Genomic DNA, 20,718 nt, shown 5'->3' with positions numbered 1-20,718 from the left:
TTGACTATCACCTGCTGAGAGTACAGCTTGTGAATGGCTTCCAAAACCGTCTCCCTTTCGGAGGGGGACGTTGGTAAAGCAGACTTCAGGAAACGGCGAGGTGGATCCGTCTCTAATTCCAACCTGTACCCTTGAGATATTATCTGCAGGATCCAGGGATCTACCTGCGAGTGAGCCCACTGCGCGCTGTAATTTTTGAGACGACCGCCCACCATCCCCGAGTCCGCTTGAGGAGCCCCAGCGTCATGCTGAGGCTTTTGTAGAAGCCGGGGAGGGCTTCTGTTCCTGGGAAGGAGCTGCGTGTTGCTGTCTCTTCCCTCGACCTTTGCCTCGTGGCAGATATGAATAGCCCTTTGCTCTCTTATTTTTAAAGGAACGAAAGGGCTGCGATTGAAAAGTCGGTGCCTTTTTCTGTGGGGGAGTGACTTGAGGTAGAAAGGTGGATTTCCCGGCTGTAGCCGTGGCCACCAAATCTGATAGACCGACTCCAAATAACTCCTCCCCTTTATACGGCAAAACTTCCATATGCCGTTTTGAATCCGCATCACCTGACCACTGTCGCGTCCATAAAGCTCTTCTGGCCGAAATGGACATAGCACTTACCCGTGATGCCAGTGTGCAGATATCCCTCTGTGCATCACGCATATAAAGAAATGCATCCTTTATTTGTTCTAACGACAGTAAAATATTGTCCCTGTCCAGGGTATCAATATTTTCAATAAGGGACTCTGACCAAACTACCCCAGCACTGCCCATCCAGGCAGTCGCTACAGCTGGTCGTAGTATAACACCTGCATGTGTGTATATACTTTTTGGGATATTTTCCATCCTCCTATCTGATGGATCTTTAAGTGCGGCCGTCTCAGGAGAGGGTAACGCCACTTGTTTAGATAAGCGTGTTAGCGCCTTGTCCACCCTAGGAGGTGTTTCCCAGCGCTCCCTAACCTCTGGCGGGAAAGGGTATAATGCCAATAATTTCTTTGAAATTATCAGTTTTTTATCAGGGGCAACCCACGCTTCATTACACACGTCATTTAATTCTTCTGATTCAGGAAAAACTATAGGTAGTTTTTTCATACCCCACATAATACCCTGTTTAGTGGTACCTGTAGTATCAGCTAAATGTAACGCCTCCTTCATTGCCAAAATCATATAACGTGTGGCCCTACTGGAAAATACGGTTGATTCGTCACCGTCACCACTGGAGTCATCGCCTGTGTCTGGGTCTGTGTCGACCGACTGAGGCAAAGGGCGTTTCACAGCCCCTGACGGTGTTTGAGTCGCCTGGACAGGCACTAATTGATTGTCCGGCCGCCTCATGTCGTCAAACGACTGCTTTAGCGTGTTGACACTATCCCGTAGTTCCATAAATAAAGGCATCCATTCCGGTGTCGACTCCCTAGGGGGTGACATCCTCATATTTGGCAATTGCTCCGCCTCCACACCAATATCGTCCTCATACATGTCGACACACACGTACCGACACACAGCAGACACACAGGGAATGCTCCTAACGAAGACAGGACCCACTAGCCCTTTGGGGAGACAGAGGGAGAGTTTGCCAGCACACACCAAAAGCGCTATATATATATCAGGGATAGCCTTATAATAAGTGCTCCCTTATAGCTGCTTTGTTATATCAAATTATCGCCATAAATGTGCCCCCCCCTCTCTGTTTTACCCTGTTTCTGTAGTGCAGTGCAGGGGAGAGACTTGGGAGCCGTCCTGACCAGCGGAACTGTGAGAGGAAATGGCGCCGTGTGCTGAGGAGATAGGCCCCGCCCCTTTTCTGGCGGGCTCGTCTCCCGCTATTTAGAGAAATTAGGCAGGGGTTAAATATCTCCATATAGCCTCTAGGGCTATATGTGAGGTATTTTTAGCCTTTATAGGTAATCATTTTGCCTCCCAGGGCGCCCCCCTCCCAGCGCCCTGCACCCTCAGTGACTGCCGTGTGAAGTGTGCTGAGAGGAAAATGGCGCACAGCTGCAGTGCTGTGCGCTACCTTTTGAAGACTGCAGGAGTCTTCAGCCGCCGATTCTGGACCTCTTCTGTCTTCAGCATCTGCAAGGGGGCCGGCGGCGTGGCTCCGGTGACCATCCAGGCTGTACCCGTGATCGTCCCTCTGGAGCTTGATGTCCAGTAGCCAAGAAGCCAATCCATCCTGCACGCAGGTGAGTTGACTCCTTCTCCCCTCAGTCCCTCGCTGCAGTGATCCTGTTGCCAGCAGGAATCACTGTAAAATAAAAAACCTAGCTAAACTTTTTCTAAGCAGCTCTTTAGGAGAGCCACCTAGATTGCACCCTTCTCGGCCGGGCACAAAAATCTAACTGGAGTCTGGAGGAGGGTCATAGGGGGAGGAGCCAGTGCACACCACCTGATCGGAAAAAGCTTTACTTTTTGTGCCCTGTCTCCTGCGGAGCCGCTATTCCCCATGGTCCTTTCAGGAACCCCAGCATCCACTAGGACGATAGAGAAACTGTCATTATCAGTTTCAGACGCTGCCGTTTGGATTGTCCACGGCACCCCGGGTCTTTACCAAGGTAATGGCCGAAATGATGATCCTTCTTCGAAGAGAAGGCGTCTTAATTATCCCTTACTTGGACGATCTCCTGATAAGGGCAAGATCCAGAGAACAGCTGGAGGTCGGAGTAACACTAACCCAAGTAGTGCTCCAACAACACGGGTGGATTCTGAATTTTCCAAAATCCCAACTGATCCCGACGACACGTCTGTTGTTCCTAGGGATGATTCTGGACACTGTTCAGAAAAAGGTATTTCTTCCGGAGGAGAAAGCCAGGGAGTTATCCGATCTAGTCAGGAACCTCCTAAAACCAGGAAAAGTATCTGTGCATCAATGCACAAGAGTCCTGGGAAAAATGGTAGCTTCTTACGAAGCGATTCCATTCGGCAGATTCCATGCACGAACTTTTCAGTGGGATCTGCTGGACAAATGGTCCGGATCGCATCTGCAGATGCATCAGCGGATAAAATTGTCCACAAGGACACGAGTGTCTCTGCTATGGTGGTTGCAGAGTGCTCATCTGTTAGAGGGCCGCAGATTCGGCATACAGAACTGGGTCCTAGTGACCACGGATGCCAGCCTGAGAGGCTGGGGAGCGGTCACACAGGGAAGAAACTTCCAGGGCGTGTGGTCAAGCCTGGAGACGTCTCTTCACATAAATATACTGGAGCTAAGAGCAATCTACAATGCTCTAAGCCTGGCAAAACCTCTGCTTCAGGGTCAGCCGGTGTTGATTCAGTCGGACAACATCACGGCAGTCGCCCACGTAAACAGACAGGGCGGCACAAGAAGCAGGAGGGCAATGGCAGAAGCCTCAAGGATTCTCCGCTGGGCAGAAAATCATGTGTTAGCACTGTCAGCTGTGTTCATCCCGGGAGTGGACAACTGGGAAGCAGACTTCCTCAGCAGACACGATCTGCACCCGGGAGAGTGGGGACTTCATCCAGAAGTCTTCCACATGATTGTGGTCCATTGGGAAAGACCAATGGTGGACATGATGGCGTCCCGCCTCAACAAAAAACTGGACAGGTATTGCGCCAGGTCAAGAGACCCTCAGGCAATAGCTGTAGACGCTCTGGTAACACCATGGGTGTACCAGTCAGTGTATGCGTTTGCTCCTCTGCCTCTCATACCAAAAGTACTGAGAATTATACGGCAAAGGGGAGTAAGAACGATACTCGCGGCTCCGGATTGGCCAAGAAGAACTTGGTAGCCGGAACTTCAGGAGATGCTCACGGAAGATCCGTGGCCTCTACCTCTAAGACGGGACCTGCTTCAGCAGGGACCGTGTCTATTCCAAGACTTACCGCGGCTGCGTTTGACGGCATGGCGGTTGAACGCCGAATCCTAAGGGAAAAAGGCATTCCGGAAGAGGTCATCCCTACCCTGGTAAAAGCCAGGAAGGAGGTGACTGCACAACATTATCACCGCATTTGGAGAAAATATGTTGCGTGGTGTGAGGCCAGGAAGGCCCCGACGGAGGAAGACGGCTGGAGTCAGAAAATCTGACTCGCTGTTTATACTGTATGCACCCAACAAGCTGGGTGCTCCTGCTTCTAAGCAGACGATTGCTCGTTGGATTTGTAGCACAATTCAACTTGCACATTCTGTGGCAGGCCTGCCACAGCCTAAATCTGTCAAGGCCCATTCCACAAGGAAGGTGGGCTCATCTTGGGCGGCTGCCCGAGGGGTCTCGGCATTACAACTCTGCCGAGCAGCTACGTGGTCAGGGGAGAACACGTTTGTAAAATTCTACAAATTTGATACCCTGGCTAAGGAGGACCTGGAGTTCTCTCATTCGGTGCTGCAGAGTCATCCGCACTCTCCCGCCCGTTTGGGAGCTTTGGTATAATCCCCATGGTCCTGACGGAGTCCCCAGCATCCACTAGGACGTCAGAGAAAATAAGATTTTACTTACCGATAAATCTATTTCTCGTAGTCCGTAGTGGATGCTGGGCGCCCATCCCAAGTGCGGATTGTCTGCAATACTTGTACATAGTTATTGTTACAAAAAAATCGGGTTGTTATTGTTGTGAGCAGTCTGTTCAGAGGCTCCTACGTTTGTCATACTGTTAACTGGGTTCAGATCACAAGTTGTACGGTGTGATTGGTGTGGCTGGTATGAGTCTTAACCGGGATTCAAAATCCTTCCTTATTGTGTACGCTCGTCCGGGCACAGTATCCTAACTGAGGCTTGGAGGAGGGTCATAGGGGGAGGAGCCAGTACACACCACCTAGTGGTCAAACTTTTAAATTTTGTGCCCTGTCTCCTGCGGAGCCGCTATTCCCCATGGTCCTGACGGAGTCCCAGCATCCACTACGGACTACGAGAAATAGATTTATCGGTAAGTAAAATCTTATTATGTGCATCCATGAAATCATCTGCACCATACACGTTTGAAGTGGACACTTTAGGCCAAGTATCTCCTCTAGCCTGGTGGATGTCCTACGCAGCTCAACTTCAGTAGTAAATCTTCTGAAGCAGATGGTCACCGCAGTTTCATCAAGTGCAGGAATTGAAAGGATTTTTTTTCAACGCACGGTTTTGTACAAACCAAAACACTCAACAGATTGGGAAATGAATAAGCAGCTAAGATGGTTGCATGCTACAGATGGAGCCAGCTTTATCTTTGCTGACTGAGGCGCAGGCGTGCACTCCTGGCGTGACTAAGCAATCGGTCCGCCTAGTCACGCCGGGAGTGCACGAGCCGCTTACCATTTAGAGCATCTCCATCTGGGCGCGCGCGCCTGTCCAGATGGAGACGCTCACAGTGACTAAGTGCGCCCAGGCGGGCGCGCCTAGTCACACAGGGAGCCAAGATAACGGAAGCTCCATCTGTATAGAGAGAGACTTTTCTGTTGAGGACAAACGTGAGGACATGGACAAAGACATGTACAAGTTTGACTCATACTCAAACAACTGATTGAGTGAAAATTAGAGCCTAATTGTACTTCTTGATTAAACTGTTTAGTGTTTATTTATTCTATTACTGTGTTCATATTGTTACTGTTCTCACTTTAAAAATTGTTCATGTACTACTAGAACAAGGTTTAAACATCCAAAATAAAACAATTTAATAAAAAAAATGAATTAAAAAATCCTATTTAAAATATGATTTAAATCAGATTTTTATCATTTTATTTATTTATTTTTAATCAGATTTTTATGCAACCCTGGTAGTTAACGGGTGTAGTATGATATGCCGGCGGCCGGGCTCCCGGCGACTAGCATTCCGGCGCCGGCATACCGACGGTGTGGCGAGCGCAAAGGAGCCCCTTGCGGGCTCGCTGCGCTCGCCACGCTATTTATTCTCCCTCCAGGGGGGTCGTGGACCCCCACGAGGGAGAATAGCTGTCGGTATGCCGGGTGTCCGGATCCCGGCGCCGGGATCCCGACATTCGGCATACTGAGACCACCCGTAGTTACCAATACCACTTTTCCACCAAAAACTTGAGTCCGACCCAGGTAATTGAACACTGTTCCAAGGCATGTCGCAGTGGTTTGAAACCTCGTTCACATTGTACACTGTACCCAGCATGTTTACTTTAAAGCAAACCAAAGTCAATATACGGACTGGCTTTCACTAGCAATACCACCAACACATGATAAACAATGCGCTGACACCAATAGATCCCCATAAAATTGTATATGTAACGGGTACAGATAAAACTTGACTTTAGTCTACCGTTGGAGACAGGTTCAGAATGGATATTCAGTAGCCATAAGTAGCTGATATACATAGTATGTTTTCACAAGCAAGGCAAGGTTACCTACAATTACACTGTACACTTTAACTAATCAAGAGAATTTCGTTAATCTAGAAGCCTATGTTGCCAAGTTACAGAAATTTAACACAGACAAAACACAGCTTACTTCCAGTTTAATGTCTGATAGATAAGCTTTCTCTGAAACCTAAAACAGAAGGAAAAAAAGAGGTTTAATATGAATTTCATGCTATGTACAGCTGGAGCAGGTCATTTATGATGCAGCACAGGCCAAAAGAGTAAAACCGGGAAAATATATCTACACAGAATTTAAAAAAAAAAAAATTACAATAAGACCAGATTTAAGGAAATAAATATGCCAGATCCCTATCATGTCAAAGTATCTCCAGACAGGTCTAAAAACTACTTATTAAACATGTTTTAGATCAGCTTGAACTTCATAAAATTGCATTCTTTGCGCCAATTATTTTACTAGCAGGGAAAAACAATAAGTTGATACATCAAGAGCAGCTAGGATTTATTTATGCTTTTCTAATGAAGAATAGTATACATGTACACAAACCCAGTACAAGGTTCCAGTTCTAGACTCTTCTGCGCTTCATCTCCCAAAAATGCTTCTACATTTTCACTGAAAGGAAGAGACCAAGAGTTAAAATAAAGAAAACAAGTGGTTACTGACATTTGTGCCTGCCCAATTGTCTATTTGTGTCCAGGGCGACGTTCTGCAGTAAGGCAACAATAGACAGAAGTTCTATGGATAATCTGTTTGCCAGGCACTGTAAACACAGGTCAAATCCTTAGCATCCATTTCATAATCGGTGGTGTTACAGAGTGTAGCACAAATCATGTCCAATGCTCATTATCAAACCTGGTGTAATTTGCAGCTGCCAGTTCAGTAACTAGTGAAAAATATGATGGCCGAGCTTGGTCAGTGCACAGGTAATAGACCATCTTGTATATTGTAGGGGAACGATCCTCATTGTAATAGTCTGTGTGGCAGGAGGGTTGTGCAAAGCCCTACATTCAGAGTACATCATTTATTTATTTATTATTTATTACCAGTTATTTATATAGCGCACACATATTCATCATCTAAACATTTAAGGAAAACACACTTAATGAAACATTTAATAATGCCAGGAATTCTAACTTACCCTGTGAATTCTTGAGCAAAATACAAAAATGTAAAACCTCACTTTGAACAAAACATATTACATATAATATACAACCATGGAAGAAAATTGTCCATTGAACTTTCCTACAGTAAGCATCAGTTAGTGCGCCTATTTTGTTTACGGCTACTTACACTATTTTCTCAATAAATGCCTTCTGTTCATCAGGAATGGAGGACGGAGTCTTGGGAGCATTTGGGGAGATGTAGGTTGTTGCACTTGAGCCATTTGACTGGTAGCGCTTCTCTTCATACTGATCTCTAAGATGTCTTTCCTCCTCTTGATTCAAATATGGAATTCCTGAAAAGAGTAGAAAGCTCATTGTTTCCCCATACACAGAATGGGTGCCGTCAATGCAAACACTTCAAGAGAAACTCACCGTTCCGAAAAACTTTATTAAAATCAAATCCCTGATTAGCCAGGAAGTCTATACTTGAGCTCTGAAAGAGACAAATATAGATGTAAAAAAACAAAAATGCATAAGGGCTACCTACATTATAAAAAGACGACAGACAGACCTTTTAATCTCAAACTTATCCTGTTAGCACAGTGGGGATTACACATACTGTATGTTAGTGCTGTAATACTTCAAGTTCCATGAGCGGGAACCAGAGGTTGTGGCACTGAATGATACATTGTACTAGAGATATAAGATCTCCCAACACAGATGCTATGACACCAGAGAAGAAAGGGCATTGAGCCACCCCCTGACACTGGCAGCACATGAAAATTCTGGTAGGCTCAAAACATTCAACTATCCCCACTCGGGGACACTAGAGATCTATACAGCTCGGGTGTGAAGATTGCAGACTGGAGGTGGCACAACAAATTAAGAAAAAAAAGTCAACACACAGAGGCGGGTGCCAAATTGGGGTCATTCAGACCTTATCGCACACTAGTTTTATTCAGGTCAGAACTGCGCATGCATCGCAATGCGCAGGCGCGTCATACAGGTGCATGGCGGATCATTGCTGAGCGATGGATTTAATGAAGAATCCATTCGCACAGCCAATCTCAAGATTGACAGGAAGAGGGCATTTGTGGGTGTCAACTGACCGTTTTCGGGGAGTGTTTGGAAAAAAGCAGGCATGTCCAAGAGTTTGCAGGGCGGGTGTCTGACGTCAATTCCGGACAAGAACAGGTAGAAGTGACCACAGCGGCTGAGTAAGTTCTGAGCTACTCAGAAGCTGCACAAAACTTTTTTGTACCGCTCGGCTGCACGTGTTCGCACACTTGGAAAGCAAACATACACTCCCTTATAGGCGGCAACTATCTGTTTGCAGCGCTGCAAAAAAATAGCTAGCGATAGATCAACTCAGAATGACCCCCAATATCCCTTATGGACTACAAAAAAAGGATTTACCGGTAGGTAATTAAAATCCTGTTTTCTCTAGCATCCACAAGGGATATTTGGGGGAATCTAGTACAATGGTGACGTCCCCAAAGCTTCCAGAACGGGCAGGAATGTGCGGAGACGTCTACAGCACCACCTGCTCAAACTGGGAATCCTCTTTGGCCAGGGTATCAAACCTGTAGAACTTCAGAAAGGTGTTCTTCCCCAACCAGGTAGCAGCTCAGCATAGTTGCAAGGCCGAGACTCCATGGGCAGCCGCCCAGGAAGACCCCACAGACCTTGCAGAGTGGGCCTTCAGAGACTGGAACACACAAGGTTGCCGACAGATCGACCTGTTGGATAGTAAGCCTAAGCCAAAGGCAATGGACTGCTTAGAAGCAGGGTAACCCTTTTTCTGCGCATTACATAGCACGAACAAGGTATCAGTCTTTCTGATCCGAGCCGTAGACATAGATCTTCAAGGCTCACACAGCATCCAATGCCTCCGGAGGAGCAGAAGTGCCAGAACCATAATAGGTTGATTCAAGTGGAATGCAGAGACGACTTTCGGCAGGAACTGCTGCCTAGTACGGAGCTCCACTCTGTCATCATAAAAGACCAAGTAGGGGCTTTTACAAGATAAGGCCCCCAATTCTGAGACGCGCCTAGCAGAAGCCAGGGCCAATAACATCACAGTCTTCCACGGGAGGTGCTTATCTTCTACCGTGATCAGAGGTTCAAACCAGGAGGACTAAAAATTCCAACACTGCATTCAAATCCCAGAGTGCCGTGGGTGGCACAAAAGGAGGTTGAATGTGACGCACCCCTTGCAAGAAGGTCTAGACTTCTGGCAATACTGCCAATTTGTTCTGGAAGAAAATTGAGAGAGCTGAAATCTGGACCTTAATGGAACCCAGATGCAAGCCCTTATCCATACCAGCCTGCAGGATATGGAGGAATCGTAACAAGTAAAACTCCACAGGGGTATACGTGTGGTCCTCGCACAAGAGACCTATCTCCTCCAGATATGATAGTGTTTTGACGTCACAGGTTTCCTGACCAGCACCATGGTAGCAATAACCTTTTTTGGCAAGGCCCTTGTGAGCTAGGATGTTCCGCTCAACCTCCATGCCGTCAAGCGAAGCCGCTGTAAGTCCGGGTAGATGAGCGGTCCTTGTTGAAGAAAATCTCTTCTCAGTGGCAGAGGCCAAGGGTCTTCGACGGACATGTCCAGAAGATCCGCATACCAAGCTCTCCGAGGCCAATCCGGGGCAATCCGAATTGCCTGGACTCAGATTCCTGATTCGCTTTAATCCGATTCCTGATTCGCTTAATTTGATCTCCCGGGTGGAGATCGTGACGACTCAGTAAGTCCACTTCCCAGTTGTCTACTCCCGGAATGAAGATTGCGAACATTGCTCTTGCATTTCTTTCTGCCCAGAAGAGTATCTGACACCACTCGCATGCAGGCCCTGCTTTTTGCCCCTCCTTGTCGATTGATGTACGCCACTGCTGTGGCGTTGTCAGACTGTACCTGGATCGTGTGATCCCTGAGCAGTGGAAAGGCCTGAAGCAAATCATTGTAGATCGCCCAAAGTTCCAGAATGTTGATAGGAAGGAGGGCTTCGTGGGCTGGCCACCTGCCATGGAACTGAACCCCCTGGGTGACAGCTCCCCATCCTCTCCGACTTGCATCAGTCGTAAGGAGGATCTGGTCCTGAATCCTGAAATTTCGGCCTTCCAGTAGGTTGGAGGATTGCAGTCACCACAGGAAAGAAATCCTGGCCTGAGGCGACTGTAAACCGGACCACTTGCTCAGGAGATCCAATTAAAATGTTCTGGCATGGAACCTTCCATACTGGATAGCCTCGTACAAGGCAACCATTTTCCCCCAACAATCTTATGCAAAGATGGATGGACACCCGAGTAGGCCAGAGAACCATGCGGACCATCTCCTGAAGTGTTCTCGCCTTGTCCCCTGGGAGGAACACTTTTTGGGCCACAGTATCCAGCAACATTCCCAGGAACAGGAGCCTCTGCGTTAGCTCCAGGTGGGACTTCTGTAAACGGAGGATCCACCAATGGTGTGACAGAAGCTGGATAGTGCGGTCTATATAGAGCAATAAAAGCTCCATGGATCTTGATTTCATCAGGAGATCGTCCAGGTAAGGGACAACAATGACCCTCTGGACACGGAGTTGGATCATCCCCACCATCACCTTCGTGAACACCCTCGGAGCTGTGGACAGGCCGAAGGGTAGCGCCTGGAACGGATAGTGATCGTTCAGCAGGGCAACCTCAGGTAAGCCTGATGAGGAGGCCAAATCGTGATATGGAGATAGGCGCCTTATATCCAGGGAGATTATGAACTCCTGTTCTTCCAGACCCACAATCACTGCTGGCAGAATTCCATCTCGAACTTGAAAACCTTTAGGTAAGGATTCAAGGATTTTAGATCCGGTTTCGGTACCACAAACAGGTTGGAGTAGTACCCCTTTCCCTGTTGTTGCAGCAGCACTGAAACAATGACTTGGGATTTGACCAATTTCAGGATGGCCTGTTGCAGCGTAACACGCGTATCCTCCAAAGCTGGTAAGCTTGATTTGAGAAATAGTTCGGGAGGAGCATTGTCAAACTCCAGCTTGTAGCCCAGAGAAATTAGGTCCCTTACCCAGGTATCCTGGCAGGAATTTTTCCAGATGCGGCTGAAGTGACTCAGCCGAGCTCCCACCTTGAGATCCCCTCGGGGTGGGTGGGCACAGTCATGCTAAGGCCTTAGTGGAAGCTGCACTGGTGCTCTCCTGAGAACCGGCGATCGTTGGTTTTCTGGTCTTACCTCTGGTGCCTCTAACAGCGTTGGAGGCACCTCTGGCCCTAGATCTAAATCTGTTAAACCGAAAGGCCCCGGGTAGGAGCGTTTAGCCAGCGGGGCCCCACAGGGGAGAAATGTTGATTTCCCTGCAGTAACTTTAGAAATCCATGTATCCAATTCCACCTCGAAGAGCCATTCCCTCGAAAAGGAGAGACTCGACACTGCGCTTGTATTCTGCATCCGCCATCGACTGACGCAACCACTGCCAAAACAGTATTCCTAGCATAAATATTGCCTATCTCCTTGAGAGAGTCACACAGGACACGTGGAGTATCCTGAATGTGCTTCAGGAGAGTTACAGTAGTGACCAGGGGCATATCCCCGAGAGGCCCTCCTGAATCTGAGTAGCCCATGTATGAATAGCATGAGCCATCCAGCAACCTACGACCGGTCTTTGTGACATACCCACTGCTGTGTAGATAGACTTTAGTCCCCCCCCCCCCCCCCCCGTCCTGTCCCCTCACTGAGAAGGGAGTATTGACTACATTGTTCACATGATACTGAACCAGACGTAGAGGGAGAGAATCTGGTATGACACTCTGCACATATGGTGTTTTACCATGTTTACAGTAAACACCACACATATACACATATACCCAGACAAGTAATACAAAAGCTGCTGCAGCTGTAAGCAGAGTAGGGTGCCAAAAACGCAGCTGGTCCCGCTCTGAGGAAGCTCCGCCCCCTGTAATGGCTGCAGAGTTTCAGTAATCTTTATATTGGCAAAAGTCTCCCTATGAGTAGAAAACATCACACAAGTGCTAGTTTTACCCACCGCTGCAGTGTACACAGGGGGGCTATAGCGGGTCCCCCAGTGGAGGATCCCGTATGCTGCCCCTGCGTTTTGCCGCACCATGAACCGGGGGACCCCCCTAGCCGGGACCCCGTATTGTACTCGCCACTATAGTTATCATCAGGCAATGTTAGGGGTGTGCAGCGTGCTGCCATTGTGACTGCCAAGGCGCAGTGCCCTGCTGTACAACAACCTCTCAGGACGGTGGTCCCACAGCGGGGAAGTGGCTCTGACACCTCGCAAGGCCGGTGCCGCCCCCCCCCCCCCCCCTTCCAAATCCCATGGTGCAGGTATGCTGTTGCCCAAACAGCATTCCGAAAATAAATATTTAAAAGAAACTACGAAACAGTTAACACTGCGCTCAGCTCTTGATGGATGCTCGAAATATAATAGGATATGAGATATAGTCTAAGCAGTAACCCCTGTATAAGATGAAATTGTGTACTTTTCTGTCTGTGTTGAGATGAATGTACACAGTGTAACGATCCTAAACATTCATCTCACAGACAGAAAAAGTAACCAATTTCATCTTATACAGGGGTTACTGCTTAGACTATTCTATCTAATATCATATTATATTTAGAGCATCCATCAAGAACTGAGCGCAGTTTCAAATATTGTTCAGTAGGAGAAATCACCTACAAACATTAGCAGCTCGCTAAATTCACTAGTTACACTACTGCGGTACGCAGGTGATATAGTATCTTTATCCATTTAAAAGAAACTGAAGAAAACTCTGGAGCTTCCAGAGTGAGCATCCTCGCCTGAGGGAACTTTTTACTAAAATGCTTGTGGGAGGGGGCATAGAGGGGAGGAGGCAGCACACCCATTGAAGAAATTTAAAGTGCACTGGCTCCTTTAGACCCTGTCTATACCCATCATACTAGATTCCCCCAATATCCCTTATAGATGCTAGAGAAACAATATTAACTTTGACGCAATATAACAAGAATACGAAGGCTGACAGCACAGAAGCGGGCGTCCAGTGTCCCCGAGTGGATTCAGAGAAATGGATTTATTGGTAAGTACCAAAATCCTCTTTTCTGTGTCATCCACTAGGAAACACTGGAGATCTATACAGCTGGGGACATCCCAAAGATACTCCCCCATGGGCGGGAGTGCTGTACGAAGACTGGAGAACCAAACAACTAAAATTTAAATCTCTAGAAGCAAAAAGAAACAAATCCGTAAAAGCAAGTGAACGTGTGTGCTAAGGACCACGTTGCCACTATACAAAGTTGGGCAGTAGAAGCTACTCTAGCTGCGGTCCAAGAAGCCCCCCCACCGATCTGGTGGTATGAACACCCACCCAAAACGGAACTCTTACTGTTTGAGATATAAATTATGCTTGCTTGATGGTCAGTCTTATCCAACTAGCCACGGTTTGTTTTGAAGCTGGGCAACCTCTCCTGGGGCCATCATACAGAACAAACAAGGCATCTGTTCTCCTAAGAGAACTAGTAGCCTGTAAATACACTCAAAGCTCTGACCATATCCAGGGAAAGGTCCCCTTCTGACACCCGCTGGAACGATGGAACCACAATTGGTTGGTTTGTGTGAAAACCAGATACCACCTTAGGTAAAAACTCCGCCTTCATACAGAGTTCCACCCTGTCTTCATGAAAGGCAAAAAAAGGACTCTTACATGACAGTGCCCCCAATTCCGAGACCCTTCTTACTGATGCTAAAACCAAGAGTAAGACCGTTTTCCAAACAAACATTTTAGAGCTGTCCGCTCTAAAGGTTCGAAAAGGTCAGATTTAAAAAACTCCAACATCAAATGGAGATCCCATGGAGCTGTGGGAGGACGAAATGGTGGTAGAATTCTCAAAACGCCCTGTAAAAAGGTCTGAACCTCCTGCAGGGACAGGAGGTTCTTTTTTGTTGGAAAAGAATTGAAAGTGCCGAGACCTGAACCTTCAGGAAACCTAAATGTAATCCGCCATTCAACCCAGATTGTTGAAATTTCTCTAATCTATTAAACCGGAATTCTCTAGGCTGGCATCAGTCCATGTATCTCTTCCAGATCCTATGGTAGTGTGCCGCCGTGACCGGTTTCCATGCTGCTAACATTTTAGGGGTAGCTGATCTCAGGAAACCCTTCTCTTAAAATCGTGGTTTCAAGAACTATGCCGTCAAACGCAGTTGGTTCAGATCCGGATGCAGAAAAGGGCCCTGTGATAGTAGATCCGCCCTCTGCTGCAGCCTCCAAGTCACATCCGCCAGAAGTTTCTTCAGATCCGCATATCAACTTCCGCAAGGCCAATCTGGCGCTATCAAGACTACCCAGGCTCTTTTCTGTTTCACCTTTTTAAACACTCTTGGTAATAAGGGAAACATACGTTAGGAGAAATACCGTTATAAACGGTAAGTTTTTACCATTGATAACTGTGTTTCTCCTAAGTGCACAGGTTCCACTGGATAACAATGGGATATGATGGAGCGACAGCGGATTGGCACCAAACGATCACAAGCTTTCAGTCCTCCCAGGATGCAACGGGCCTATCCATATATCCCCGCCCACTCGCTCAGGCAAATCAGTTGTATTCCCAAGCATTTAGGCAGGAGCATCATGTAGAGCCCTAATCAGGCGAGAAGAACACATACACACCCTTCCATACAAGAAGGAAGAGGTTTAGTGGGTAGAAAGATCCTTAAATCAGTTGCGTCAGGATGGGATCCCTGTGGAGCCTGTGGACTTAGAGAAATACCGTTATCAATGGTAAGTTCTTACCATAACGTATATTTCTCCGGCAGGGTCCACAAGTTATCCACAGGATAACAATGGGATTTACCAAAGCAATTTAGTGGTGGGGACGCTCCTGATTGGATAGGAGAATCTTTCGCCCGAATTCAGCTTCATGAGAAGCAGAAGTATCCAAGGAATAATGTGTTAATGGAATACCATGTGGCTGCCTTACATATCTGTTTTGCTGAAGCACCATTTTGTGCTGCCCATGAAGGACCTACCTTACGAGTAGAGTGAGCAGAGACATTATCCGGAACAGGGAGATCAGCCCGAGAATATGTTTCTGAAATAGTCATTCGAAACAATCTTGCCAGCGTCTGTTTAGTAGCAGGCCATCCTCTCTTGTGAAATCCGTAGAGAATGAAGAGAGAATCTGTCTTTCTGATGGCACTGGTACGATCCACGTAGATCCTTAATGTCCGGACTACGTCCAGCGACGCATCTCCCGCAGAAAGTCCCGATACCTGAAAAGCCGGGACTACAATTTCTTCATTAAGGTGGAATTTAGACACCACCTTTGGAAGATACCCAGACCTAGTTCTGAGAACTGCTTTATCTGGATAAAAAGTCAGAAAAGGAGAACGACAAGACAGTGCTCCTAAATCTGATACTCTTCTAGCTGATTCCATATTCAGTAAAAAGAGAACTTTACTGTCAACCATTTAAGATCCACTTTATTAAGTGGTTCAAATGGAGCAACTTGAAGGGCTTTTAGGACTAAATTTAAGTCCGAGGCACTGTAGGATAAAAAGGGAGGTTGAATGCGCAGCATTCCCTGGAAGAAAGTACACACATCCTGTAAATTGGCAATTTTCTTTTGGAACCATACAGTCAATGCTGATACTTGTACTCTCACGGAAGCCACCTTCAAACCTTTATCCATTCCCACCTGAAGGAAATCTAAGACCCTAGAAATTTGGAGAGATTTCGTGTCCATATTTCTTTCACTGCACCAATGAATATAGGCCTGCCATATTCGGTGATAAATGTGAGCTGAGGAGTGTTTCCTTGCTCTGAGCATTATTTGAATTACCTGTTGTGAGAATCCTCCTGCATTCAGGATAGAGGTTTCAAGAGCCACGCCGTCAACGATAGTCGATCCAGATGACTGTGGTAACAAGGACCCTGCATTAGTAGATCTGGACGTTGAGGAAGCAGAAGTGGAGCATCCATCGACATTCTCTGCAGATATGTGTACTAATGCCTTCTGGGCCAAGCTGGAGCTATAAGGATCACGGCATCCTTTGCTTCTTTTAGCTTCCTCACCACCCTGGGTAGCAGGATGATCGGAGGAAACAGATACGCCAGATGAAAACCCCAGTTCACTAACAGGGCGTCCACAAAGATTGATCCGGGATCCTTTGTTCTTGACCCGTAAATGGGTACTTTGTTCAGACGGGGCGTCATGAGATCGCTATCTGGCAAACCCCACTTGTTTACTAGAGTCTGAAAGACTTCCGGATGTAGGGCCCACTCGCTTGCTTGAATGGCGTGTCGACTGAGAGTCTGCTTCCCAGTTTAGGACTCCCAAAACGAATACTGCGGACAATGCTGGAAGATGGAGTTCTGCCCATTTTAGTATATGACTTACTTCCTTCATTGCTGTTTGACTGCGCGTTCCTCCCTGATGGTTGAGGTACACTACCGCCATTACACTGTTCGAGCGAATCTGGACTGGTCTTCCTTGAAGAGTGTCCTTTTCCTGAATCAGTGCCATGTATATGGCCGAAGTTCTAACAGATTTATTGGCAGGCACCTTTCTTCTGTGGTCCATTGTCCCTGGAACCACAATCTTCCGGACACTGCTCCCCAGACCTGAAAACTGGCATCTGTTGTCAGGATCTCCCAATCTGATATCCAAAAGGGTCTCCCTTTGTCTAGATGGGATGTTTGTAGCCACCAAGCTAATGACTTTCTTACCTTGTGTGAAAGTCCCATAGTTTGTTTATTTATTGTCTGATGTATTCCATTCCATCTGGCCATAATCAGACGCTGCAGAGGTCTTGAGTGGAATTGTGCATACTCCACCATGTCGAATTTTTACACCATCAAACCCATCAGTCGCATCGCTGCGTGGATTGCTATTGTTTGACTGTAACAAATCGTGAGCCCTTGACTGTACCTTGGCTATCTTGTCCCGAGGAAAAAATATTTTCTGCAGACTTGAATCCAGTACAGCCCCCAAGTGAGTCATCCATTGTGACGGAAGTAGAGACGATTTTGCCCAATTTATGAGCCATCCGTGCCTCTGCAGACATGTTATTGTCTGTTGGAGATGGTCCAGGAGCATTTCCTGTGATTGTGCTAGAATTAACAGGTCGTCGAGGTATGGAAAATTTCTTATCCCCTGCTTGCGAAGATAAGCTGCCATAACCACCATGATCTTGGAAAATACTCTGGGTGCCGTGGCTAACCCAAAAAGGTAATGCCTGGAACTGAAAATGCTGCTGGAGGATAGCGAACCTGAGATAGCACTGAAGGGACAGTGCTATAGGAATATGTAGGTAAGCATCCTGAATATCCAGGGATACCATATAATCCCCTGGTTCCATGGCCAAAACTATGGAGCATAACGTCTTCATGTGAAACCGTGGGACCCAAATATATTTGTTCAGCATTTCGAGATTGAGAATTGGCCGGAATGACCCATTTGGCTTCTGAACCAAAAACAGGTTGGAGTAAAACCCCTGACCCCGTTGTGCAGGGGGGACTGGAATGATTACTCCTGACTGAAGCAATTTCTGAACTGCTTCTTGCAAAGCCCTGGCCTTCGTCTCTACCCGAGATGGGCTGGTGCAGAAGTACCTTCGAGGGAGGATGCTTCTTGAAGGGAAAAAACATAACCCAGAGATACCACTTCTTGCACCCAGGCATCTGTTGTAGACTGCTGCTATATCTTTGCAAACTGAAGAAGTCAACCCCCTACCATGGGGTCCCCCAGGAGGAGGCCCGCATCATCAGACTGATGGCTTATTCTCTGGTTTTGAGGCTGGCGTTCTGGTAGCCCATTGCTTTTTCGCCTTACCAAATTTATTATATTGGGGCTGCTTACGATCACTTTTTCCTTTTGCTTTTCCTTGTGACCCAAAGGGCCGAAAAGCGGGACCCCTACGTTTGGGGTTATATGTGGAAGGAAAATTACCTTTTTGGAGTCTGCTTCTGACTCCAGAATATCTGTCAATTATTTACCAAACAGAATGCTTCCAGTAAAAGGCAGAGATTCCAGAACCACCTTAGATTCTGAATCAGCTTTCCATGTACGTAACCAAAGTGCTCTGCGAGCAGCTATTGTTGAAGCCGATGCCCTGGAGGCAATAGTGCCCATATCTATTGCTGCTTCTAACAAGAATATTGCAGCCTGTTTTATATGAGCTATATAAGATTCTTGCTCCCTTGAAGGTGCTGAAAGACCGTCTTCCAATACCTCTATCCAGGCAGCAACTACTTTTGCTATCCAAGCTGAAGCCAAACCTGGCCTTATGACTGCCCCAGACAGAGAAAATATGGTTTTCAGAAAACCATCCACTCTCCTATCCGTGACATCATCCAATGACATTGATGGCAAAGGCAATATAGATTTTCGCACTAATCGAATGACACGCATATCTACTTTGGGAGCCATTTCCCATTTTAAACAGTCCCCAGCTGGAAAAGGATAATTGAATTCCCATTTTTTGGGAATTCTATATTTTTTACTGGGTGTAGCCCAAGCCTCTTCCATGATTTTCGTTAGCTGGACTTACCCTGGAAACTCAGTCTTACCTGCTTTGGGCAATTTAAATACAGGTGCCTTGGTTTTTAACACAGGCTCTGCTGAATCCTCTAAGGATAGAATGGCCTTTAAAATTCTGTAATCAGCTCAGCTATATCCACTGAGCTGAGACCTTCTACTTGTACTTCATATGCTGAAGTAGAGTATATAGAGCTTTCATCGTTCGATGAATCATCCTGTGTAGCCCGTGAAGTTGATGGTTTACTTACACTTAGTTTATCAGCTTGTCTCTCTAGAGAAGCTGGTGAGGGAAATTATATACCGTAAGTAGGGAGCTGCATGTATGGGTTATTAGTGTACCACATTCCTGGTAGCAAAGCTGTAGGAATTACCCATTCAGCTATACTGGACAAGGTCTGGGCAAACATCGCCCAAGGTGGATCTATCTGTACCTGACGCTGAACAGGGATCTGCCTTGTAATCTGCTGAAACGCAAAACAATTTGCACATAAACCACCCTTTACCAGATCCTGAGAGGATAATACAGTTTTGCTAGACAAACATGATATGAGTGTTGGTGTTCCTGTGAGTGTACCAGTCACCTTTGCCGCTCTTAGCATGATAAATAATCAGAACTTTCACAGTGCACTACACAATGTGACTGTAATCACTTTAACCTTCTGAAGTGATATCAATCTGACCCTACCCATTCACCAGCATTGAGGACCAGAGGAAACAGCTGACAAACATAAATGAAAGTCAGCAATCACACTAGCAGTCAGTCACATGTTATATATTAGTCATATGAGCACATAAATCAACTACAAAACACATTTTAAAGTATGTAGGAGTACATATTACTGAATTCTGTTTTATACAGATCTTAAAGTATTCAGACACAATACGAAGAAAACCACAGTAATGTACACAGACTCATATGCAAAAGGCACTTAAATGTAACTATTCATACTGACAAAAGTAGATAGAAATTTAGTGCTGTATAACCCGTACTCAGAGTGGGATACAGGGAGACTCACCTCACTTCCAAGATCGATCTATACGTTAGCGAACGCTTAGTGGATCCAGACGCTACTAGTGTACACTGCCACTCCGGGAACTTTTAAGTGGACACAGACGCACCGGTCATAGAGACGCCTGTACTGCGACCGGGTCTCCTCGCGGTAGCGCTTAGTGAACACAGATGCAGCGGCCTATGCTGCGACCGAGACCCCTCGTGGTAGCGTCTGAGATGGAAGTGAGGCAACAGTTTATGGTGGGAGACTTGCGGAAACTGGTCATGAACTTGGGGGAGGGGCGCCCAGGAGAGCATCTAACTCCCCACCGCTGACATCAACCCTAGGGATCGCAGCCTCATACTAATCCTGGTGCCTTATGATCCCTAAGGCCTAGCGCTGGAGCACCCATGGTGGTGGCGTGTCAGCTACCGTTTGGTAGTCTCCTCCCAATACAGTGCGGCTGTGTCCGTATCCCCCGACTATGTGGAACAGATGCCTTACCTTCTCCCCGTGCTCCGGCCACAGCCTGGTAACGTCTGCTGGACCTGCTAGTATATCAGACACAGACGCCCGTTGAGACAGCACTGTACACATGGGTAAGCACTGTTGTGACCCGGCGGAGAGTTGCTGGAGCGACTCTTTCCAATATGCATATAAGACGCTGTTAAGAAAGATCGCTCAAAAACATAGTAAGGCTATAAAAATAAAATAAGAAAGCTTAGGGCTGCCAAGAATAGCAGCCCTCTGACCATGGTCCGGCTCCTGCCGCACCAAACGAAAAACTGATTTGCCTGAGCCACTGAGCGGGGATATATGGACGGACC

The 20,718-nt window shown here is 46.9% G+C and overlaps 1 protein-coding gene across 2 annotated transcripts in view; it reads right to left on the bottom strand.

The window, feature by feature from the left end:
• Positions 1-20,718, bottom strand: part of PARN (poly(A)-specific ribonuclease) — a 338,956-nt gene that overhangs the window by 233,237 nt on the left and 85,001 nt on the right. For both annotated transcript variants that reach the window (XM_063934320.1, XM_063934319.1), the window contains exons 6-9: positions 7,799-7,859; positions 7,554-7,719; positions 6,810-6,875; positions 6,396-6,434 (exon numbers count right to left, since the gene is read on the bottom strand). In XM_063934320.1, the coding sequence (XP_063790390.1) occupies positions 6,396-6,434; positions 6,810-6,875; positions 7,554-7,719; positions 7,799-7,859 (332 nt within the window). The remainder of the gene's footprint in view (positions 1-6,395; positions 6,435-6,809; positions 6,876-7,553; positions 7,720-7,798; positions 7,860-20,718) is intronic.

Source organism: Pseudophryne corroboree, chromosome 7, assembly GCF_028390025.1.
Source record: "Pseudophryne corroboree isolate aPseCor3 chromosome 7, aPseCor3.hap2, whole genome shotgun sequence".
In the NCBI taxonomy this organism is placed as follows: Eukaryota; Metazoa; Chordata; class Amphibia; order Anura; family Myobatrachidae; genus Pseudophryne; species Pseudophryne corroboree.
This window is presented reverse-complemented; position numbering and strand designations above follow the sequence as displayed.